The following is a 25,994-nucleotide window of genomic DNA, read 5'->3' as shown; positions in this document are numbered from 1 at the left end:
CAAATTATTTCAGAGCCGCACTGAACAGAGATTGGGCAATGAGCACACATGCTTATTGTATTATTCTGCCTGTTTGTCAGACTGATAACCTCCAGATGTCAGTTTCAGGGCTTGGGGACCTCGGGCCAGAAGAATGCCCCGCAATGCTCGGGTTGGCTGCGAGCAGAGAGCTGCCAGCTGGCCCTGCCTGCCTTTGGGGTTCAGGAGCCCCCGGCACATCAGGGACACACTAACTCACTCCTTGTCATGTAGTCGAGCACACACACACACACACACACACACACACACACACACACACACACACACACACACACACACACACACACACACACACACACACACACACACACACACACACACACCACACACCACACACACACACACACAGTGCCACAGACAAATGTGCCTGCACATATGTTCGTGCATTATTTTTTTACACACTTGTACATGTGCACACGCGCTTGCATCAAGGCCAGCACACATGATTTCCCATATGTGAGCGCAGGCATGACTGAACCCAGTGTGCATGCACATGCTGTGCACACGCTTTCAAACAGACCAAAAAAAAAAAAAAAAGTCATCTCAAACCCTAATAAGCACCTAGTTTCCTCGGAGCCCACTGAGAGCTTGTTCTGGTTTTCCTCTCATTTCTTTGTGATTCTGCTCCTGTCACAATGCCATCAGCCTGTCATCTGCCATGCTGTTTGAAAGTGACTTGCAGCCACTGTGCTTATATCATCCGCATGCAGACTTACAATAAAGGATATCTCTGTTTTGTTGTCCTCTCTTTCAAGCTGCTTGACCATCTCCAGGTCTTCCCGAGGAACGTTGCGGCCTGACCAATCGAATACTTCAACCCTGTTATCGTCTGACCTTCATCAGCATTCAGCTCAATGTATAGAGCCTCTATTCATTCATAGTGTTTTCCTGCCGATAGCTGTGAATTCAGATAAGGACTTTTATCACTGGAGCAGTGCACTGGACTCAGCAGAGATGAAGGGAAACCGTGCTTTGATATCATATATGTCATAACCGTCCATGTGCACATAAACTGTTGTGATGATTCATTGTCCCTGGACAGATAGCCTGCTCGTCCTCAATTGCATGTTTGTTAGCTTCACAGGCTTTTGTCGCTTTTCCTGTGTTTGTCTCAAATGAGCGGTGGTGGAAGCGTGCATGCATAGCCACAGAAGCAAACACAAATTCACAGACAGAGACTAATTCCACCTGTCGCCCATTGAGGGAACTGGCACGCCCTGCCTCCCCCGTGCCAGTTGGTACCTGTGAGTGTTTTGGATGAGTGGAGCTGTCTTATCTGAGAAACACATCTGGTCCCCTCCGTTCCTCCCTCTGTCCTCCGACCATCCACTCGGCCACCCCCAATCCCTTAACGCCGAGCTCCTGCCCAGCTAAACCCCGGGCTGTCGCTGTCCAGGGACCTGCACTGAGATTGCAGCCCAATTCGGTGTGCCTGTGAATGTGTGAGGAGTTTAAAACAAAAGATGAAATATATTTACCGCATTTACTCAGGTGTAGCTTACAGTCTGCCCCTCTCACAGGCAAAGCAGGTGCATATTGATAGGCTGAAACTGTGGCCTGCGTTTGGCAAAGGCAACGTGTCTGCGGTCGCTCGTGCACAGGCGTGTGGCTCTATGGCTGCACTGTGTGTGTTCCAGGTGGGATGAGGAAGGATTTCCACTGCGCTTCAGGTGACAACGGCGTGCTGCCAGCGTGTGTGCGCGTGCCTGCGTGCGTGCGTGTGTGTGTGTGTGTGTGTGTGTGTGTGTGTGTGTGTGTGTGTGTGTGTGTGTGTGTGTGTGTGTGTGTGTGTGTGTGTGTGTGTGTGTGTGTGTGTGTGTGTGTGTGTGTGTGTGTGTGTCAGGGGCGCAGTGACAACAATAGGATTAGGTGGATTACAGCAATACAACCATCTTACACAGGAGGACACCGTAGAGGATTGGGGGGGGGGGGGGGGGGGGGGGGGGCTCAGTCTCTTACACACCCCTCTCACCCTTATTTCACCAGGCAAGATGAGTTAAAAACACAATCTTATTTCTGCAGCCGGAGCTTTGGGGGGTCGGTGCATGGGATGGGGAGGGCTATACACTGCACACCAGAACATTTTCCAAAATGAAGGTTTCTCAAAACACTGTGGTCCTGTATTACATCGAGAGACACTGCGTCTTCAAAGCTGAGAAACAAAACCTTTCTTCTCATACTGTTAGCTCACAGAACTGCATTACACATTCTTTAACCAATGAGTATCTAGAAATTTAGAAAGCCTTCCATTAGACCAGTACTCTCTTGCATTTGACTAAAACTGAATATTAATGGATCAAAACTTTCAGGATTTTCCCACAAAGGATTTAAAACTAGCACAAGTTGCGTCGGGAAACATTTCATTTTGCTGTCTACAAACCAAAAGTCTTGCACTTCTCTCATTATGCTGATATTTTACAGATGATAGGCTTCTGTCACGCTGAATGCAGCCATGTAGCGCGCAGCTCGTCTCAGTATTCTCAAGCGGAAGCCGAGGACTCAAGCCGGCTCAGACGTCCCGCAGACGTCAGCTGCATTCATAAAACTCTATATTATGTTTGCTTGTGTTTACCTGTGTCACTCTCCCAAAATTGTTTATTGGCTTTATTGTTCGCCTGACAAACAGATTTTCACTTTCAATTCCAGCAAGGGGCAAACTTGTCATTTTGCAGCAACTTATAGATTCATCTCAATACCTGTTGGGTGCAAAATATCACTCCCGAAATGATGACATCCAAAACATCAATGAGCGATGTGAATTGATGATATGTTTGCTCCCTTCTTTCTTTTCAGATTGGCATTGAAGAAATGCTGTCAAGAGTGTGGGACTCCCAGCCCAGAGTTATCAAGTTTTCTCGAAGACATCAGAGAGGCTCTTCTTCCAATGGGCTCAGGCGTCAGAAGAGAGACTGGGTCATCCCGCCTATCAATGTGCCTGAAAACTCCAGAGGACCCTTTCCTCACATGCTTGTCAGGGTGAGTGACAACTCGTATCATTTCGACAAATGCTCCCCATTTTTTTTTTTTCCTCCTGATGTTGAACGTCGCGAGCGCGCCAACAAACTTTTTACTTAACTTGTCTTTGCCGAGAGAAAAGCTAAGATCCAAAGAAAACCCAGGTAGAACTTGTATATTGTCTCGTCGTACTTATTCAGGTCGAGGAAGACAGAGGAGAGGGGAACGTACTGTAATGTCTCCTACGATCACTGCGAGACCAAGAGACTCCACATTCTGGTATTTTCTATCAAGCACACCCAGCAGGCGAAAAGCGCCGCTCTTGTCTCTGATTTAAGTCACGATGCCAGGTGATTTGTCTGCCATGCCTGTGGGTGCAGCAGACAGACAGAAATAATCCCCGCTTGGAAAGCACACAAATATGCACTTCATGCTCTGTCTCAGAAGAATAGCTGTAAGGATTACTCACGAGCGGTCGGTCTCTCTGGGATTCCTGCACCTGTTAATATAGCCGGAGGTCTCATTTTCACATCACAGTGCATCACTTTGTAGATTACAGCTTATTTAAATTGATGATCTTGACATCCACATTGTTCCTGAGCTGTGGGATCCCAAACACTTTTGATGAACGTTCATTAAAAGAAATGCTTTTAAAAGCGTAGGCCTCAGTTAAGTTTTGCAGCAAAAACAAAGCAGAACAACTTTAATTATTCAAACGTAATTTGCACATTTCTGTTGTTCTGTGGAAAGAAAAACAACCTCACAGGCACGTATGAGCATAGTTGCTTGTTAGAAAGGAATAGATGGCCTCTTTACTTCTTTCTGGTACTATTGCATTCATAGAAACAGAAATAAAGGTACACATGGAGAATGGAGTCGGCGAGAGCAAGCCAATAATGCTCCAACTGTATTGATTGATCTTAAACACCGAGTCACATCAACTCTGCAGATTCATCATTCAGACTATTAAAACTTTGCATAAACCAGTATGACTGTAAAATTTGAATAAAACAAAAATAAAGTATTTCCTTCCACATTTAGTGGTTGCAATTAACAGCCTGCCTGTAAACGGTGTAAAATAAAAATGTGCCTGATATTTTCAAGTACTTCCATTTTTGTTTATCACACCGCATATGTGCAACCTTAATTCCCCAAAGCGTTGGCCCATTTTGCTGAATGTAAAAAAACAGAATGCAATTGCTTGCACATTCCATAAAACTCATATTTTATGTGGTTTTATAAGAAACCATTAACATTGGATATTGAAAATTAGATATTTTATCAGTTCCTCGATGATATTTGCTCATTATGAATCTGAGGGCTCAATAGAGCTCGAAACAAAAAAAGTTGTCACAGGGCCACGGCTAATATTGTGAAGCATCACTTCTTCTTGTAACAACAGTTTGTGAAAGTTTGAGAGGTGAGACCATTTAACAAAGTTTTTAGTTGTGCCTCATTAATTCTTGTCTGACGCAGGATTCTCGCTGGTCTTGGATCATTGTTGCTGGATTTCTATTTTCATGTTGCGTCAAATGTTCTTTGTTGGTAAAAGAGCTGGACTGGAGGCCAGCACTTCAAAGCCATCCTGTCGTGATGTCTACAGTATTTAGTATCTGGTCTAGCATTGTCTTGCAGGAGCATAACAAAAAGAGATGCTGTCCAGATGGGAGCATATGTCAGGATTTGAAGGTTTTTCACACGTGCAAGCATCGTATGCATTAATGCTGCCCCATACCGGCCGAGATACTGGCTCGCGACTGTTTTCTGACAATGTGGATCAAGAGAAAACATCAGAGCTTTGTTTGCAAATCATTACACACACACACACACACACACACACACACACACACACACACACACACGCACACACACACACACACAGTCTTAGGGAGGCCATGCAAACTCTGCACAGCTCCAGCCAACAGACCAGTGCAGACGGAGAACTACTTTGAACTGAACTATGACATACAGAGAGGGAAAATTTCCTCTATTATTTCCATACAAGATTTGTCCTGAAATTTGTTCTTTCAAGTCGGTTCTCCATTTATGCTTAAGGAGGTCTGGGGTCCTTCAATTGACTTGTTGAATAATTCATAAATTACAGTTGTAGCTCTAAAAATTGAATCCAAGAAGAAGTAAGGGGGGCATTGTGGGGAACAAAGTCTAAAGTTTTTTTGCTTCAAAGACAGAGAATTTGTGGCTCAACATAACTCCAAAACAACCCTGAGAAATTCAAAAAGTATGTATTTACAAAGTATATTTTCCAGTCAAAAAACAATTAATTGTGTTTTTTTACTTTCTGCACAATAGCTTGGTTTATCAAAATATTATATTAGATGGTCATAGTTCATAAAACCAGTTGTACTTTAATTATTTACAAGCGGTATCACTCTAATCTAAAGCACTGGTACACTGTTTAGCTCAACGTGTACATAACCACTTCCCAATTACCACCCGTAATAAATGAGTTAAATCAGAAGCAAGTTTCTCATGGAGGTGTCACCCTCTCGTAGCTGTTTGCTGCTACTATAATCTCTCCTCACTCGCTGCCTCCCTTATCAGTCACCCACACAGACATGCAGCATTTTGCTGGCATTTCACACACACACACACACACACACACACACACACACACACACACACACACACACACACACACACACACACACACACAGAAAGTCCCATACGCCCATTTGTACAGCGAGGCTTACACTCCCGGATTACGGAAATCGCCTTTCACCAATGTGTCGGCAAGACGGCAGATTTTCCACCAAAGCATGGAAACACTCATCCTCCCAACAACACACGTGCGCAGCAAGGCAGCAAGGGCCATGGAGTGTCATGGGAGGCACCAAATTGTGCTGCCCGGCTGGAGAAACGTAGCCTCTTTTATCCTTTTTCATGTGGAGTTTTGGATGTTTTGATTAAACCATGAGAGCCTCCTTTGTGTGTGTGGCCGTGTCAGTGCTGAGGTGTGGTCATTTCAATGCATGGGATTGTGGGTGAGTGTACCGATTGAATCCAAAACAAACACACAAAACAGACAGAGCATATTATATTTTCATGGTTTTATTCATTTCCCGCTGGCTTCTTTATGGCTCTAACTAATGCTTGCCGAACTATAACTCCTCTAAATTTAACCAAACACACACACACACACAGACACCCTCATGCACGCACACACCTGTGGCGAAAGCGAGATTTTGTATTTTTTTTGTTGTTGTTTTTCTTAATGACGATAGTGGTCAAAATGAAAGGACATCAGATACAAGCAATGCATGAGGTAAAAAGACATTTTATTAAAGCACAAAGATTTACAACTGCATTACAATTTGTACAATAATGCAAGAAATGTACCAATGCCATGCAGATAAAATCAAATGTAAGATCGTTAGAAATGTCACAGGTACATCAGTTGCAAAGACTAACTGTAGCTCTGACGTTCAAAATAAAAACCTGTAACCAACACCCATCAGCAAATGTCATCAGTTCACTATATTTTGAAAAACACAGGGCAATTATAATTTGGAGGAATGCAAACACTGTGTGGCCTGAGTGGGAGTTTAGTGGTAATCTCTCTCTGCTTTGCTCACATGTTTACTTTAAAAATACATTAATCTCATGTGTTTTTGTCTTCGGGTGAAGTGGCTTTAATTACTATGCAGGGGCCGACGCTTTTTATCTCACCTGCAGCAGGAATAAGGGGGCATCCAAAGAGCCGAGAGGTGGTATATCTCTTGCACCCTGGAAAACAAAGGGAAGAAATGTGCTGTGTGCTGGCCTTCAGCCACCGCACTGTTGAAAGCAGAAAGCGTTGCACCGAGGAGGATGTGACTCCTCTGCTCTGCTCTGTGTGTGTGTGTGTGTGTGTGTGTGTGTGTGTGTGTGTGTGTGTGTGTGTGTGTGTGTGTGTGTGTGTGTGTGTGTGTGTGTGTGTGTGTGTGTGTGTGTGTGTGTGTGTGTGTGTGTGTGTGTGTGTGTGTGTGTGTGTGTGTGTGTGTGTGTGTGTGTGTGTGTGTGTGTGTGTGTGTGTGTGTCCGTGCCTCTCCTCTCTGCAACACAGCTCTCGATTCTGACAGGCAGCCGGGGAAGGGAGCAGTGGGGATTCCATGCTTTGTCTTGCCGGTCTCAGAAGTGGCCAAGAACAACCTTAAAGCTTACACACTTGATTTTCAGGACACACTCTGAGCTCTCCTGTGCTGAAAACTCTTTTGAGTTTCCTTTTGTTGTGTCTCTACACTCAGGGTTTTCTCATGAGCGAGTTCGTCTGGGTTTAAAAAGACCAATTAACCCTTAGAGTGTAATTACCTCTTTGTAGCCATCAAATGATGCCAATAACATGCCCAAAGAGGTGCGGGGTGGCTTCTCCTTTGATTCTGAGAGAGAAAGAATTGGCAGGATGACATGGACTCCAGTGACATACTAAAGTAGCTCTGCTCCAGTAGGATAGTGAATTAAGCTGAGGAACACTGATGGATTCAATCACACCAATAAGGAAAAAAGCCCGTGCTCTGATAAGCTTGTCATCCCTGCATCCCCTTACAGTGGCGCCATTTACTTGCTGTAGTTCTATTGTGTTCTTTTTGTTGTCACGCTGCCTCTATTATCATCATCATCATCATCACCATCGCAAGCTTCAATTTCACTTCCTTGTTTCCGCTCCTGAAAGCTGCCTCGTCTTCAGAGAAACAAAGGAAAACTGCTCCCGCCCTCTCTCACTCACACCCACCAATAGTGTGGTAGAGCTCCATCCAAAATGAAGTATTTACCTTGACATGTGCGGTTCAGTCATGAAGAACCACAAATGGGAGCAGCTTTGATGGCATTGATTTACCATTGTGCTCAAACGGAATATGTTCCCGTGCTTTCCCTGTCAAATGATTTGACTTGACAGATGTAAGTGCAGTGGAAATGGAGAGGTTGAAAAACGGCAAGAGTTGAATGGATACTAAGGTAGATGACAAGAAGTACCCCTGACGCTGAGAAACTGAACAACGATGCGGGTGGGGGATAGAAGAGGGAGGGGACAGGCTGAAATTGCAAGAAAAAGGAAAGAAAAATGAAGGAAAAAAAAATAGAAAGTCTTTGGAGAGTGCTGTAAATCTGCAGGGTGAAAGAGGCCAACATTCGTTTCAGGCCATTTGTGGCATTCTCATCTCAACCGTCTCCTGCAGCACCTACACTGGGGCCAATGAGGCAAAACTGATGGAAAGCAGTCTGAATATAACAGAGAATAGATCCTCCTTCCATTTAGCCAGGCCACAAACGCTGGCTTCTTCTCTGACCCACAGTTAGAGCAAGGAAATGAACAATGAACTGGAATTAATTGAGAACATTGTGGAGGGCTATTTTAATACTTTGTGATTGTACATGCAAGGAGAAAGGCCAGAAAGATGTGTTTGTATTCATTGTGCTCCGTCCTCGCCGCGTGATTCCGTGCCTTCTCCATGAAGCTGTGGCACGTACATGCATTCAGGACCAGGAAGGTGTTTGGTGAACCAGACTTTTTGAAGCCCTTTATGGTATTGCCAATGGCTAACATGGGATGAAATATTTTATGTCTCACAGTCAGAGTGACCACCGGCTCCTCATTTAGTGGCTTCTCATCCAAAGCAACCAGTAGCACAGACAGAAAAAGAAATATTTTAAGTGTGCCCGCTGCTAAAAGTGAACTTTCTGCAATGTGACGGAGTAACACTTTGCTAATCAAGAGAAACTTGTTGCTTTTCAATGATGATTAGCGAAATTTAAATGACATTGTAATGTCTGTGCTTTTGTTTGCTCAGAGCCCAAAATGAAAAAAAAAAAGCAAACTTATTCACAACCTCATATGGCACAATGCATTTCATTACAGCTCGTAATGGGTTTGTAACGTGATACATTTTGTATTTGCGCCTTTTGTCTGCAGTTTTATTGCATTCCTTTGTGCATCGGGGAGCAACTTGTCTCGTTTGAGTGTGTGTGTGTGTGTGTGGTGATGTGATTGGCAATATCTGTGAATATGTAAGTCAAAGCAAATCGGTTAGCGGGACAAAGTATGAACCTCAACCAAAAAAACGCATTTGACCGAGTCAGTCACACTACTTTTTTTTTTTACAAATAGATCAGTTCAGTGTAAGGAATTTTCCCATCGAATTGATAACGTTTTTTTGGTTTTTTTAAATTCTATTCCATAGAATATTTTGACTGCATTCACGTTTATCAAACTTACAGAAATCTGTAGTCTTTTTTCATTCCACACCAACTGAACTATATCTTTTTTTTTTTTTGCCTTTATCACCATTTCCATCACTCATGGACACAGTCCTCAGCAATTCAGTTTACACTGAAAATATGAGAAAGAAATTATAGTTAGAATTTACCTTCTCCCGATTATGCAGAACATTTTTAAGCAGGATGGTGAGTGTTAAGGCCTGTCAGAGTGCTGCACCGACAACACAAGAAGACCAATACCAGCCCTTTTTTTAAAAGAAAATATATGGATCAATACTATAAATGGCACATGTCCAGTTTGGACAAAGTAAACACCGGTCACCTGCAGTGTGTGTTGTTGTTGCAGCAATTTGTCTATAAAGCTTCAAATTCAGATAGTATATTTGGATCACTTCACTAAAACGACACATTTATAATGATATACAATTTAATTTATTGCTATTTATTGGTGAAATCGCCTAGAAATCCATGTGAAATTAAAGATAACAGAATTTAAATGCATAAAAAAGAAAGAAATCAAAGAAAAGTGACATTCATTGCAATTAATTCTCAAGAACTACAATTAAACAACCAAAATATTCAGTTTGCACACAAATACTGTATGTTCACACCACTCAGGTTTACATGCGGCATCAGTACATGAAAGAAAGTCACTTTTGTTTTTAGCTTCAAGGTGCAAATAGAGTTTGTTGACATGTCTCTTTGGTTTAAATCAGGACACCCCCCCCACACACACACTTCCTTTTCCCTTGACACGATCCTCAGCGTCCCAGAATAGCGGAGTTTCTGGGTGCTGAATCATCCACAAGAAACCACACGGGTCTTCACGAACAAAGTTCCCTTTAATCTTGTTCCACATGCTCCATTTCTACTGTTTAACCCACAGTCTCTGAGAGGATCTGCCAAAACACTTCACTCGTCTCCATCTTCTTGGAGAGTGCAGGTCCTCCTCTTGCTCGGAGAACAGCTGGTTCACATGTGCTCAGATGAAAGTTTTTCTGTCATTGCGTCTTCATCGCGTCACTGCATGTGGAGTTAAGATTCCCTGCAGCTTATTATCATTCGGTTTAATAAGTGGCGTGGGCATGGTAATAGGGGCGGGGAAGCCTTATAACCTATTTCATATCTCATATTTATACTTACTCCAGTGTTGCATCAGCAACACAGTGACTGGTAATAGATGATAAAAAGACAATAATATGAAAAGCTATTGTAGCAACCCGTAATGTAATAATAGCCAATGATATAATACTTTATGAATGATTTTGACGACTACCTCATCCAGTTATCATCTTTCTGATATGCAAAGTATAAAAAAGATTTTATTTATAGGAACTGTAGTCCTGTTATTGTATTATTACATTATTGCATTATTGGCTGCAGTTATTAGACTTTGTTGTAAAAAGGTCATCATGGCTCAATATTATATTACAGTATTGCAAGTTATTGTGTTATTGCTGTATATATATATATACAGTATATATAATATATATATATATATATATATATATATATATATACATATATATGAAACAAGGCAAGGAAGACGCGTCATATTGATGTTGATGGCGCTTCGTGTCTGCTGTCAGTATATCAGTGTTGTGTTTACAGCTTGTTGCCAAAAAGTCAATTACGACAAGATGGGGTAATCTCACGATCACACCATGACATGCTGTTTTCTTTACGCGTTTCAACAAACTGCAAAGCACCAGGTGAAATATCGAAATTAGCCCCAGGTTTTCACTTCAGGTGATGTTTAGTTGGTTTTTGATGTGAGAAATTCACCCTCACAAATCTCCTCCAGCACAAAAAAAAGAAAAAATAGAACTGATTGTAAACATGCATGTGCACTGGGGCTTTTGTTGCCTGTGTCTGTTGGGGCATGTGTCTGATTGTGTGTCTGTCTCTGCGTATTGTCCGCACATTTGAGCAAGAGCGTGTTTGTCATTCGCAGCATCCCCAGTCGGACAATTAGAAGGTGACAGTCCCATTAGAGCTGGCCCACTAGTACAAAGGCTGAGTGCTGTTGTGAGTGACACGGAGCTCAGCCTCTCACTAAATAACTGTCAGTCTGCCCTCGTCCACTCTGACCCCGCTGGCAGCCTCCCTCTGAGCCACTCCAGCTCCCCTCTGGACGCTCATTGGCAGCCTTGGCAGCTCCCTGAGCCAAGCATGGCCCTCCTTTCAAGCCTGGCCCCTAACCGATTGGTTGGACTCCGCTCGCCTTAGGCATGCCAGAAGGGCTTTCAACTGGCCTGAGGGTGGTGCTGATTGGCCAGGCTGTCATGGCCGCATGTCTCCTATGGGAGCATGAGGTAGCAGCGTGGGTCGAGTAGACACTGTGACAATGGAGGCAGGAAGATAAGAAAAGTGCAAGAGCAGGAGAATCCTTCTTACTGCTCCACCTCTCCTCCATCTCAAACTACACCTCCTGCCAGGATCCCCTCATGGTCTGTTCTTTCCCTTCAGTTGGCCTTCCAGCTGCAAACCAGGTCTTCACTCGTAATTATCAGGTGGAATATTTCTCTCCTCACGGAGGACCTGCTGTGCGGTTTAGCGACCGGCCCTGTTTTAGGAAATCTGGTTTGGAATAGGAAAGGGGAACGATTTAATGAGTTGAGTCTCTCCAGAGGTCTGCAAGACAAGTATTTCTGTCTCTGTTCCGTCCATTCCCATCGTAGTATTAGGGGATGTGACGGTCTTTGTAAGGGAGACAGAATGGCTGCATTTGCTCTTTTCTTCTTTCTCACTGCAAATCAGGAAATTAATGCCATTGTTAATGCAGAGAGACCGCTGGTACATTTCAACAGGATTCTTGCCCCTTGCAGAGCTCATCTAAATTGCCTGGCTAATGCCATAATTGGGTTTGTGAGTCACTTCTTAACTTCCATTAATATTTGTTCTCCCTATAATTGCCCCCTTTTTTCCAATCCTACATTTCATTCCTCCGTCTGACTAATGGTTTGACGTGGAGCTAGTGACGTGTGCATGCACACGCACGAGAAAGCTTCAAATGTTTTTTGGGGGGTTTTTTTTGGCCAGCACAAAATGTTAAAGTCGTGGGACTTCTTTCTCTTCTGTGGGTAATATGAATGACATACCACTTCCACATCCGTGATAAGGATATGAAAAGAATCTCTCCTCCAAAGATGCCCAATCTGTCCTTTTAAAAGACCACCTAACTGTTTCATTATAGAGTTATTTATTGGGTGTGCTGCCAGCAATCAGAACACTTGGGCTCTTCATTAAAATACATATTACTTGACAATACCGCTGCTTTTTCAGAGGTTTTTCATTGAGCCTCGCTCCCCTTTTCACACTCGCTTATAACTGGATTGTCTTTTTCTCTTATACATCACATTAAAAGAGTCTCACTAGTGGGAAAAACATTGCCTCCGAGAGACTTGAGCTTGTGTTTCTTTGTATTGCCATGAAAAAAAGGGGGAAAAAAAGAAAAAAGAAGTCTAACTCTATTATCTTTAAATCCAAATCCACATCATAGAGATTACCTCAGGAAACCTTAGAAACTCACAGGATTGCTTTCAATTGACCGTGTTAAAAAAGTGGAGACGAATAGCTGGATAACAGTGTCAGTACCAGAGCAGACAAACCTTCCTCAGGTGGCGACACTCGCTCATCTGTATTGATGGGATTCTCGCAGCCTCCGTCCCACTGGGAGAAATGGGAGGACGGAGTGGAGGAGAGAGACAGAAAGAGGTAGACAAACTGATATGGCAGTGCAAATAGGGACTGAATAGAAGAGCAGACTAAATGAAAAGGAGGGTGTACAAACTAAAAAAAAAAAAAAAAAGACATATTCCAGAGCTGTATGAGACTCAGTTCATTTCCCATTCGGTTTCCGATCCATAATGGACTCGCCTGCCTGCGTGCTGTTCTTTATGAGTATCAAGGATAACTGTGTGCGATGGTGGCTGTCAGTGGCTTTCACTTGGGAGATATTAAACCTGAGCTCTGTGCCGCTTCTCCCTCACAGACCTCCTATATGACTATTTTTAAAACCATCCGCACCGTTCCCTCCGCATGACTCGGCTAAACTGACAGGTTTTACCCCCATTTATTGCCACACTCTTGCATGTGAGGTTGTTATTGTATTATTTGCAAGAAGTTTGAAGGCTGGCAAAGGAAGAAGAAAAAAAAACTTCAGGTCCCACGTTTTCCCTAATTGGAAATTTGTCTCCATTTTGTCAGCCCATCTTTTCATTTCTTTCATCCTCCCGCTTTCTTATTTCCTCCAATGTCATTTCGTTGGATGTTTGTGTGGATGGCCTATCAGACTATTTGAATTCCTCATCCCCTTCAAAAGCAGGGCACATCAGCTTTGAAGAGTGACAAGTACACAGCAGGAGGGATCAAAGCGATGCAAAACTGAAATTTAAGAGGAAGTTAAAAAGCATGTAGTTTTGCCATTTCCCTCATGTTCAACAAAGGGAAAACAGATACTGTATTACAGCAGGGAAAGATGAGACGTTATCAAACACAGCGATTTTCACAGTGCCTGTGTCGTTCGCAGATGCACAGATGCTTTTGATATCGCTGGTAACACAGAAATTCAACCATCCACAGTAATGCATGTCAGCAGCCATCCCAGCAACACCGCAAGTGTAAAGGTTTGTTGTCATCCGGTAAGATTCCCCCCCCCCCCCAATGGCGTCTCCAATGTCAAACAGCTCCAAAAAAGTAAATTCTTTCTTCTAGTTCTGCATGACATTGCCATTGGCTTTCTTTAAAACGGCTCACTAGACCCACTCCGAATCCGGTATAGTGTGGGGAAAATTAAGAAGGCAGGACTTTAAAATATCGCTTGCCAGTAATTCTCTTAAATGTACAGGCGGCGATATTAAAAAAAGCCGTAAAGCAAACAGAAACTAGAGGTATGAGCTTGCTGCTGAACTTATTTGAAATCCGATTGACTTGAGTGAAATTTCTGCAAAGCTGCAAAAGTATAAGCATCAGAGAGCAAATTTGATTTGGTTATCAATAACCCCCCCCCTTTCCCTTTTTTGCAAAACATCAGAAATCTTGTGATTGTTTTCTACTTACACTAAATCCACAAGATGAATATGCCATCGCATGCTAAAGCGGCATCCCTCACACTAATCCTGACTCGGAGCGCTGTTTCATTATTTCAGTTTGGACAGTAAAAATTCAGAATCACGCTTTCATCACCACTAAAAAAACCATATGTCTTATGCGCACGAGTGTAAACTGGTACCCCAGAGGAGGAGATAAAGTCGAACAGCACTGCAGGCTCCTCAGCGTATGAGCAATCCACTCTGAAAGTCGGCATTTTAAAGGCATCCAGAGATTTGGCAGATGCTGTCTTAATTATGGTTGACAGCTCAGTCCTAGCATTTCTCTGACTGGTTGGCATCTTCTCCTCCCATAATGCATCTCAGTGTGGAAATACTATTACCTTTTGCTTCAGTGCATTTACCTTCTGCAGAGAAATGATACTTCAAACCTATTGGCCTGATCACCAATCTGTAATTTCGTATTATATCTACCTGTTTAATTTATTTCATAGTTTTAACACCTTTTTTTTTTTTTAAATGTATTTTTTATGTCTATCTCCACTCTAAACTATAATCTGTAAATAATTCATCTTGCTTGTCTCTAGGTCTGATGGACATTAAACAGGAAACATCAGATTATCTATGGTGTTGTGGCACACAGATTTGCAGGCAGCTCTCCAGCTGACCAAACAAGGCGTCTACTTTATCTGCTCTGCCGGTTTGTTCAAACATGAATTAAAATACACATATCCCCACCACAGATATACATGTGACGAAGTAGAGGAAAGCAGTGGCAAATTGAAGTGGTTTTGGGGAGGGAAGCTTCAACTGCTCACTGTGATAAATGTGAATGATTCTGTTCAAAAACATATATTTATTCCAGTCGAGATTTCTTTGTTCACTTTAGGGAAGATCATAAATTTGCAATGAACCTGCGTGAATAGTCCTAGATTGCAGATACTTTTCAAAGGGTTTAGTTTACCGGCAGATGATTTTGGAGGAGATACGATTTGGAAAGTTTATTTTCCCAGTTGTGAGCTTTTACAGGACACTAATAGGAAGAGCCACTTTATTGTTGCTTGTCAGACTACCTTTTCATTTGACTTTATGTTTTCTTTCTAATGAGGAGTTATTGTAATCTTTGCCATAAACTTCAGAATTATAAATGGCTAGTCATGAGAAGGAGGGTCACTGTTTATTGCTTATGTGTATATGAACAATAATAACAAGTGCAAATAGTAAGCACTTTCTTTCTTTATTTTTCAACTCATGTTGAAAGATATGGACCAACTTTTGAGCCAAATGTCCAATAGTTTAAAAGGTTTATATAGTCACATATATATCTATGAGGCTGATTGTAGCTGGAAGCTGTGCCGATACATTCAATGCTTCTGCATTAAATGAATTTTCAAGTGTCGGATTGACTTGTTTTCCTTTCATTAATAAAGTGAGGCTCTGTCCTTTTCACATCAGTGTGGGTGAGTGTCTTTAGACCAGCCTAACATGCAGGGGGGCATTTAATGCGGCCTAAAGGCAACGCGAGGTGACCATGGCCATAAAGTCCTATAAAATACAGAGAAAGCGAGGAAACGCGTGAAGCCAAAAGCCTCCAACACAGGCCCCAAACATCAAGTGTAGATGAGACATAAAAAAGGCTATCAAAGAGTGTAAACCACAGATTCCCATTATTGTGTGACATTAGCCCATAGCACACAGTAACCCTTAATGATCCCGTGGGTGCCTCCAGCACACAATCCTTTAATGACTTCCTATTTGAAGGAGAGTTGTTTCCTGGAAGCAAAATACTGCAGAGGAATGAGAAGTGCAGCTGAACATGCATCCCTTGAATAGTGGAAGAGCACTTTGTTCTATTTGTAGTTTTGCTCGAGACATGTCAGACATGGAGCAAGTGGATGAAACGCAAAATATCATCAAATAAACACCAAATTAGTGCCTGTTTATGTGGGCATCAAACTACTTATGCAGATAGGATGATCATACAGGGCTGGATCAATTAAAAGAGATTTGGACAGACTGAAACTTCACAGTGCGCTAATTAGGCAACCAGCCGTTATGCTCAATAAATGGAAATGTATTCGTTTCCATTTGGTTCCCTCTATCTGTTTGTGTGCCTTGTGTCACCCCAAGGAGTTTCAGCAGAACACTAATTCTTCATCTAATTTTCCCCAATTCCCCATTGCTTTCCTCCCTGTGTCTTCCAGCCTCCATCCCTCTCCATCTCCTCTTCTCACGCTGATAGCTTGTCCCAGAGGATCCCGGCAGTTGTCAGTAATCAAGGAAATCACTCTGAAAGAGCTACAAATAGGTCACTTATCTGATGTCTAGTCTGATCTGACGGAGAGAGACAGCCAGTTAAGTCCCTTGCATCTGCTTCCCCCACGTTATTTTTAGTGTTATTAGTATCCGTTCTGTCTGCAAGGAGGTGCTGAAGTAAGGAGAAGAATTAAACAGGGAGAGAGTACTCCAGAAATCCCAGCCTTCATCATTAGTATTCTATTCAAATGGATCAATTGAGCAGTTGTCACTCATGGGATTCCCAGGACTGCAAGAAGCCATGCTTCTTCATTTATTCAATTTATTGATATGAAGACTCTTCATTAAGAGACACCGGCAAATGTGACATGTGGTCTCAGGTGGCCTTGATTTTAAGCAGACACGGAGGCAGAGGCCACATGATGCGTGAGAGCTTCTTTGTCTCCACTTGGGGCTATTATACCGACGTGCCAAACGGCACACGGTCAGCTTTTGAAGTTCCAATAAAAAGACAGATTGCGCCCAAACACACACTCGGCAAGCAGCCGTGCACGCACACAGACCCGCATGCAGAATCACAGGCCTGTGGCAGGTGAAAATTTCATAAGTGTGTTCCCCACATGACGGCCTTCTGAATTATTGAACTGAGCAGTTCCTTTTGATCCAAGCATTGGTGCACACACAGAGAATCTCCTACCTGTCAAACACTCCACTAAACACACATACATGGATACAAGCAGCCTCTCATGCACCCAGGAAATGTTCATGCAGAAATAGCTCCTGCGTGGTAATAAAATCTTTCTGTTTTCCTCCTATATTTTTTTTTCCTTCCCCATCCCCTTTCCCCCTTGTACTAGCAGTTCCAGCATATGGGGTACTTTGTGGCTTGCCTCAGTTCTCTCCGCCCGGTTTCAAATAGCGAGTCCTGAACATGTATTTCCTCCTCTTGGATAAGACGGAGAATTTCCGCAGTACACTCCCATTACTGAAATGCACAATCTGTCCATTCTGCTGAGCATTATCTCCCGTGTTATCCAAACAGATGAAACTGATGATGAGGGTGAATGATCAAATTCCATTGTTATTTATTCCATATTTTCATCCTGCTTTGATTGGCAGATGGTGGGCGTTGTGAATAAGGAATGTAATTACTCTTACAGTATCATCCTCATCATGCTACAGTGATTACATGTAGGCTGAGTAGGACCTCTTTCACTGATTGATAGAAGTTCCACTGAACAGAACCTGCAGGGTCCACGAGTGGATCGTGCTCGACGTGAGCACAGGAAATGAAAATCGTGGTGTTGAAAGATGCAGCGGGGTGTTGCGCTGTGGGTGCGCGAGCGCCACGTTGGAAATTAAGAGAGAGGGTATCATGTTCAAACAGAGAAATGTTTTATGCAGCAGCTGCCGTCACTGCTGAACGGATGAAGTAATTTCATTTTCATGCATGATCTGCAGTCCCACAGACCAGGGAAATTGCATAGGAGGGAAAGAGAAAGATAGAGAGAAAATAAAAAAGAGTCAGGCCTTCTTTTTTTTCCCCTTCATTTGACTCTGTGATTATTCCCTCTGACTTGTAACCATAGTGATAGTTCACCCCCCACCAAAGAAATATCTGTGATGTGTTCAAAAGCTGAGAGTGGGGTCAGACCAAAATGTGATGTAATTACATATGGAGCTGGTTTTTTTTTGTTTGTTTTGTTTTTAAGTAGTAACTGAAATACACACGGAAAAAAGACAAACAACATAATTGGCAGCCATTTTGAAGATTGATGTTCCTCATTACAACTTCTTAAAATTTTGTGCTTGTCTATATAAGAAAGTGCAACTCTCTTGAGTTTTGAAATACAATTTTAGCAGTTTTTCTTCTTAGGCTCATTTATGAGGTGATAAAGGTATGAATATATTTTGCAGTATGATTGATTATGTATTCTCAAACTCACGTTTTTATAATAATTATTCATTATTAGCACCAATTTTGGATGTTGTGGGACTAGAACTAGTAATCTATACATTATCAATTAATCTGCAAAATATGAATATGTTTTTGCAGATTAAATCATAATGTATATAATCATAGTTCATGCAAAACCTGTGCTAATTATTAATAATTATTCTTAATATGTGAGTCTGGGAATTATTCCAATTGTAATCAGAGTGGTTTAACGCATTGTCATGTTCAGTTTCCTATTTACTGTTTTCACTTGGCAGTTAAGAAACTTTCCGATTGGTAAATCACATAATGTGGTGCAGCGATAACCACAAACATACAGAGACCCTTTTCTGAGGCAGGAACGGAACTGCACGGCCACAAAAAGGTGCAGTGATAGGACCTTTCGAGTAAGGTTGGAAATCTTCATGTGTGGAGTTTGCATGTTGTCTCCATGTTATCTGGTGACTGTAAATGCCTGTGGCGTGCAACTCTACGTTGGATAAAGTGGTATAGAGGGCAAATGGGTCTAAGGTTGAAGCAATACTTGACCACTCAAAAAACTTTTTCTTTTTTTTTCTGTGAAATTGAATTACGCTTTTCTAACTCCAAGTAACAAACATTTGAGCAGAAATAAATCACTCCTGAACTGAAGTACAAACTGTGCACATATTGAAGAGCAGCTGCAGGTCGGCCTTTACTGTTAATGTTGAGTGCATTGTTTCCAAAAAAGAACCTGTAATAGCTGAGGGCTCCATGTAATCACTGGCTGAATTTATTTGCAGAAGTGGGCTCTAATGTGGTTTTAATTCACCTTGATACTGCATCTGCACTTGGCTTGTTTGTGTGAAGTTCTTGTGTTGCCGCAGATGATGAAAATAGCATCCTTTGAATGATATGAATGAGATCTTGCTGATCTCCTCGCGGAGGGTTCGCGGAGGGTCGTAATGACATGAAAAGCATTTCTGTAATTACAGTTTGTCCTCGAACCTTCTCCAGCACCGACCTGCTTTGAACTCTGGGGGGGTAAATACAAGAACACGTAGCGTGACTGAAAAAGAAAGCGACTGAACATTTAGTGGGTTGTATGTTGAGTTTTGGGTTGTTTTCTTCGCAGCAGCGAATTCACATATGTGACATCAGAAGCAGCAAGAGAGCGACAGCTATTGTGGGTCTCTACAGTGACAAGAAATCTCCGCAGCTCACTGAATATGATATGTTGTCTTCCATTTGGTTGAATTATGGAATCAGTTTTATTGTGAGGGTTAAATGATATCTAATTATTGGCTTTAATGGTGCTTTGAGGTAGATACTATTACCGCTGCCAAAACCAGCTGCTTTTCTTTTTCTGGATTCAATATTTCAGCCAATGCTATAACCAACATCCTGAGAAAACTTCCAGCGCTGCTGGGAACTTTCAGGTAGACGTGAAGGGTTGGAGTGGTAGGGTAGAATATTTTGGGGTTTTTTAATAAGCCATACTTGTGTTTTATCGTTTTCATAGTCAGCATCTGGTATTGCTTTGTGTGTTTTCCAGTAGTAGATGCACAATAGAATATTTTTGTTTCGACATGTTCCGTCCAGCTAAAAACTGCAGCGCACGGTGAGAAAACGTGTGAATTCTGAGTCAAACGCCTGACAGTTGGCAGCCCTGAGCTTCATGTTTGTGTTGATGGACATGAGAGTGATATCAATAGCAAGTAAAGCTTTTCTTAAACTGTCAAACTACTCTTTTAACCCCTCTAACTGTCAGGATATGCTCTCTCTGAACATTTTGCTGCAGTAAAACATCTGTTTTCACCCTGTCTGTCATTTACAAAAGCAGTAATACTGCTTGAATTACTATGTGCCACATGTTGTTTTTAACCATAAAAGTCCAACAAATGAAAAGTGTCTATGCATTTTTTTGGGGGGGGGGGGGGGGGGCATTGTGACTGTCAGGAGGTGGAAGTGCTTGTATACCAACTTGGTGACGGTAACACTTTCAGACCGACTGAATTATTCAGTGCAACAATAATGTTGCAGCAAATTTATGAGGCACTGGATAACTGTTGAATCCTACAGAAAATCAATCCCAAGGGAAGAAATGCTGCAAATGTCATGTCATCTTGTCGTCTTTAAAGGCTGCAAGGCATTGAACAAAAATATTGCCATTTTCATTGCAACGACACTGGATCCATTAAAACTGAAACCTGCCCGATGTCAAATAAATCACTCACAGTTTGAGTTGTGTTTGAAATAACAACCAAGCTGTTAAAAATGCACCGAGACGTTAAGATCAGTCACGTGTGGCTGAGAATAGAGACACGTTTACATATTCCGGAAAGATAACCATCAGCAGTACATGTTTTTTGCTGGACAAAAAGGTATTTTACACTGAGAAAAGCCTTTTGGGATGCCATTGTTAAGACAAAGAAAACCAAAAGCTCAACAGGTTGCATCCGCTGGCATCAGATCTTTTTCCCTCCCTGCACATGGTTCAGTTTTCTATTTCCACCTTCAGGCTGTTGGTTCAAAGCGTTGACACAAAAGAAGGCTTTCTGCAGAAACGTTATCATCAATGTATCTATCAAACAGCTCCTGTATGCTCAGTTGTTACTCATGCCTTTGGTTTTCCTTCACAATGTGCTTTTGACAATTTATGCCACATACTGTGCACCGCATATTCTGTACTTTTTATTGCAAGTTCGCTGAAAGCCTGAAAAGCAAAGACTTTTCCTCTCTGCTAAACTTCTTTCCTCCGGTTGTATCCTCAGATCCGTTCCGATCAGGATAAGGATGTCGGCATCCGCTACAGCATCACTGGAGCAGGCGCTGACCAGCCCCCGAGTGGCATCTACAACATAGATCCCATCAGTGGCAACATGTTTGTCACCCAACCCCTGGACAGAGAGGAGAGAGCCTCTTTCCACGTAAGGAAGAAATGACTCCCTTCTGCCTTGTTTGTCTCCGCACCTTCGACAGCTCTAGTTACATCTGTCTCATTACCTCACATTCATCCTTGTGGACATGTGCCTTAGCTTTTTTTTTCTTGTTCATCTACCTTTGAGTGTAATGTTCATCTGCCAAAACAAAAACACAAGTTGGAGCACATTCAGAGCGGCGCTCTGATGTGCACTGCCTTCACACCAGCCTCTCCAGGGCTTGATTGATGCTGAAGCCAGCGATGAAATAAAGAATGCCTCGACAAAACGCACTGCCACTTAAGCTGCAGTTTAGAGTGAGGTTTCGCTGCACAGAGCAGCACAGGATGGGTAGAACAGAGGGAAAGAGAGAAAAACCGAGGTAAGCCATTGTTTATGTGTCTATCGTCTGAGCTAATGAGCAGGTGCAACTTTGGCTGCGCATGCTCCAGTTCCTGTAAAGGTGTGCACATGTGTCTGTGTGGCATGCTGATAGATAATGGATTTGTGTATTCCCTGAGAAGAATCTTTTTTTTTTTTCTTCCGTAGCTCACACTATCTGCCTCGCAGCTTCTAGTTTTGCTTTGTGCATAGCAGGCCTGCTCAGAGGTGCACACTCACCTCATGCACTCTGAGCAGCTGTGCTGTTCAGCAGGGCAGGCTGACAGCTGTACAGTCAGTCTGTATGTGGCCCATAGGATTCCCCTTACACACACACACACACACACACACACACACACACACACACACACACACACACACACACACACACACACAAACGCTTTCTCTGCCTCTTCACTATGACCTTGAACAGCCCAAGTGTGACCTCAGACCTCACACCATAGTTGTGGATATATGTAATTTTGCTTGGCACAAAACATGGCACGTGCAGAGGGATCATCATTCTTACTCCAACTTTGCAATGAAGACTCAGTTCTCCTTGTGCAAAACTTATTTTACCTACATGCAATTATGTAAATTTTGACTGGCTTTTGCACTGTATTATACCGTTCACATGTGTATTTGTTTGGGGGTTTTTTTGTTTCTTTTTAATGCTGCTCCCTTTTACTTCTCCCAAATTTCAAATAACAAATCACTAAGTACCTATCCATGACCATAATCGTAATTTTAAAATTAGACCTGTGCGTAAAATTGACCTCAGCAATGTTGTTTAGACCCGAAAGTTTTCGATATTCTTCTTGTTCATGCTTCCTATAAAGAGAAGGAAACACACACACACACACACACACACGCACACACGCACACACACACACATTTGAACTCATCCCGGCTCTCTAAGGATCCTCAGGTTAAACAGCTATGTGAATGTGGCAATTAAATATGCAGACCACATGAGACCTGACTGCTGGGCCATCGCTTCATATATACGCACATTACTGGTTTTGGTTCATATCAGCACGGACTTACACGTCCTCTTGAGGTGAGCACTGGTGTCAGGCTCACAACGCCCGCATGCCTGTCATAGTGATAGATGGCTGTGCTGCTGATAGAGCTAATTTGAAAGCTTGCTCCTGTCTTTGGAGGAAGGAAAGAGGAAGGTGTATTGCATACAATAGAAACACTGGCACATCTTCTTTTAACAAAATAGATCTAATCACAAATGTCTGTGTTATTGTCTCGTGCTTGTTTGTTTTTGTTGTACTTGTAAGTGTGTGTATGTGTCCTTTGGTTTCAAGCCATCCTCTTGTTACGCTCCTTGCTGCATTAAGGCTCTTGACACTGTCTTTAAGTGCATGTTTGTTGTCTCTCCACACCAACTCTTACACTCAACCGGCAAATTGGGATCAATAAAGCGGGCAGGTTATTGGTCCCTGGGAAAGGACAACCTCTCAGTAAACAGTTCTTATTTGACACAGCCAGTAGTGAAAACAGCATGTTAGGTTGAGGGCACTTCAAGTTGATTTCACCTCGTATTTAGACTCCGTGGACCCTTGCTGCTTGTGATGTGATGTATGATTTAGTGCCAGGGAATGTAGCCGGCGTCTGACCCAAGGGAAATTTAGTCAATGGCTCACTTTCTTTCAACTTGACAGGAAGTTCCCAGCACTGCTGTGCTCTCGCAGGCCAAACTTTGCTTGTTAGTTTTGGGTTCAAGAGAAAAGAGAGATGAGGCTGCTGTTTTTGTCAGACTAGCACCAGGGGGAAGTGATCTGTGAGGTGAGGAGAGTGGGTGTTAGCCTGTGCTTCACTTTTGTCAGACAGAGCTACTGCGAGGCGGCAGGGCACAAGGAGAACTGAGCAAATATACGAATGTCTGGATGTCAGGGATTTTCTTTTCTCCCTCTCTGGCTTTTTGGTTTGCATGAATGCACCTTCTGTTGTGGACCAGGAAGTTTCTGTTGTACTTGAACACACCAGTGACAGTCATCTGATATACAGTGTACATATGTATAAAATAGCTGCAGCACAATGATGGGAAAAATCCATAAATACCTCAGGAAGTATGATGTGAATAATGTATGTTGATACTAAACAAGCCTAAAGCCATGGCTTTGGAACTGTGAAGCTGACATTGACTCTCACTGTAAAATGCCAATATTTTTCTAATATAGTATTTACCATATGCTCCGAACAGTCATTAAAAATAATTACAAGCATTTGCTTGAACACCAATTATAATCCTGCAGATTTCACATTTGCCCTGTCTTAGGCTAGTTAGATACTTTTAATAATCTTAAGAACCCCAGGGAAACGACTGAAATGCTTTCATGTTGGGAGACTGGGTGTCTCCACCTGGTTTCTCTGTTATGTCTTTTTTTTTAATCAGTTCTTTCTTAAGCTGCAATCTGGGGGCTGCTTCATGACAAATTGGTTGGAAACCACTGACATAGAGGACACTGCAGGCTGTAAACCGAATGACTTCGTGTTAAATTGTACATTATGACAGTTGTGGTAACTGAGGAGGTAATATTTTTGGACATTGACATAGATTAAACGTCTGAGAAATGATCTCGAAATATATATATATAAAGATTGCGTTCAAAACCAAAACTCTGCACTGGCAGATGGCCGATGGGAAGTGGGGCAGGTGTAAACTGTATTTCTACTCTGTGGTTGAGCCAGTCATACTAAAGCTTACCATGAAGAATACTGATGATGCTTCACACACACACACACACACACACACACACACACACACACACACACACACACACACACACACACACACACACACTGCCAAACATATAAACAGACTCCCAAGAATATACATGTATGCGTCTGGCAGCAAGGAAAAAAAAAAAAAATGCAGAACTCACATATACCCTTGTATAAACAGAAAGAAAAACCACATACACAAAACACACTATTTTACAAAGAGACGAAAAGGCACACTCATTATCACACTTTCACACACACACGCCCATGCGCTGAAGCAGTTCCACATATCGCAGTCACACAACCTCAGCGTGCCGTGTTCGCAGCTGAGAAAACAGATTGGGCTTGTTTGTTTGTTGGGTCTCCTGTCCATGTTTGTTTGCTGTGCTTCAGCCAATGGAAAACGAGCATCTTGAGGATCATTAAGTGGCTAAAGAGGGCTCTTGTGATTGGCTGAGTGCGGCTCCCCCAGCGTGTGTCGCCGCGCTTGTCAGTGTCCGTGTTAATGTGCATAAACATGTGTCTGAATCGGGGCTTGGATGCGCGGCGTGTGAATGCTCAGGCGGCCGCCTGTTTACGTATGGTGTGATACATCCCTGACAGGCAGCCACAAAAGCCGACATGATTAGTTGTGTTTTGGTGAAGGCAGGTGTTGCCATTCAATCTTTCATGTCACCCCACAGTACATCATGACTTCCTGTAAATAGGCTGACAGGCAGATCCTCCTCTACTGCCTGCACACAAAATATTTTGCTGCCAGCGTGTCTGTTTTAGGCAGAATGAGAGCCCTTCTCCACTTACCAAGCCAAGCTGTGATTGAATAACATTTCTGCAGAGAATATGAAATTCTAGGCAATTGAATGAGAGTAATGTAAGTCCTGGTGAACAGTGCCGGTTTGGTTCCAGGGCTATTACAAAGCTTTGCGTTATGTTAGATATCATTAGCAGGGATTGGTGCGGAGTGGAGGGTGTGTAACAGCAGTGGTGGAGATTAAGACATCCCAGTGTAGATGATGATTGCTTTTGTCAGCTCTCCCTGTTCAAGCCCCCCACACCCCCACACTGCCTCTTTGTATTTTCATCTCTCATTTACTTGCACAAGACTCAGTCACTCTCCTCCTCTCCTTTCTATCTCGGCCGCCTTTTTTCCTCTCGCTTCTTTCCTGTCCTCTTTGCTCACTCTATTCTCACACTGTGCATTGTCACGGAACAGCTCATCAGACCCGAGACATCCATCCAAATGGTGGTTGGCTTTGTCAAAACAAACTGAGACAAACATTCTCCCTGAACCCCCCCCCCCCCCCCCCCCCCCCCAAAAAAAAAAGGAAAAGAAGAGGAAGCCACAGCTTGAACAGCAACACCTCTCAGATATTTTTTAGGCCTCTGGCTGTGCTAACAACAAAATAGGTGTTGTTTGTGTGTCTGGAACATTTCACTACTTTGCCCCTCTCTGTGGTGTTGTAATTCGTGCCAAGACACCAACAGGATACTCATGCCCTGTTGGCAGGCAAGAAATAGAATATTTGC

At 42.7% G+C, this 25,994-nt stretch overlaps 1 protein-coding gene across 1 annotated transcript in view; it reads left to right on the top strand.

The window, feature by feature from the left end:
* The window catches only part of cdh4 (cadherin 4, type 1, R-cadherin (retinal)), a 230,876-nt gene that overhangs the window by 152,813 nt on the left and 52,069 nt on the right, over window positions 1–25,994 (top strand). Inside the window, exons 5-6 of the mRNA XM_080461601.1 lie at window positions 2,833–3,015; window positions 21,204–21,359. Of these exons, the coding sequence (XP_080317727.1) occupies window positions 2,833–3,015; window positions 21,204–21,359 (339 nt within the window). The remainder of the gene's footprint in view (window positions 1–2,832; window positions 3,016–21,203; window positions 21,360–25,994) is intronic.

The sequence above is a fragment of the Lipophrys pholis genome, assembly GCF_963383615.2.
Source record: "Lipophrys pholis genome assembly, chromosome: 4".
Taxonomy (NCBI): domain Eukaryota; kingdom Metazoa; phylum Chordata; class Actinopteri; order Blenniiformes; family Blenniidae; genus Lipophrys; species Lipophrys pholis.
Note: the sequence above shows the minus strand (reverse complement) of the source record. Positions and strands in the feature narration are given on the sequence as shown.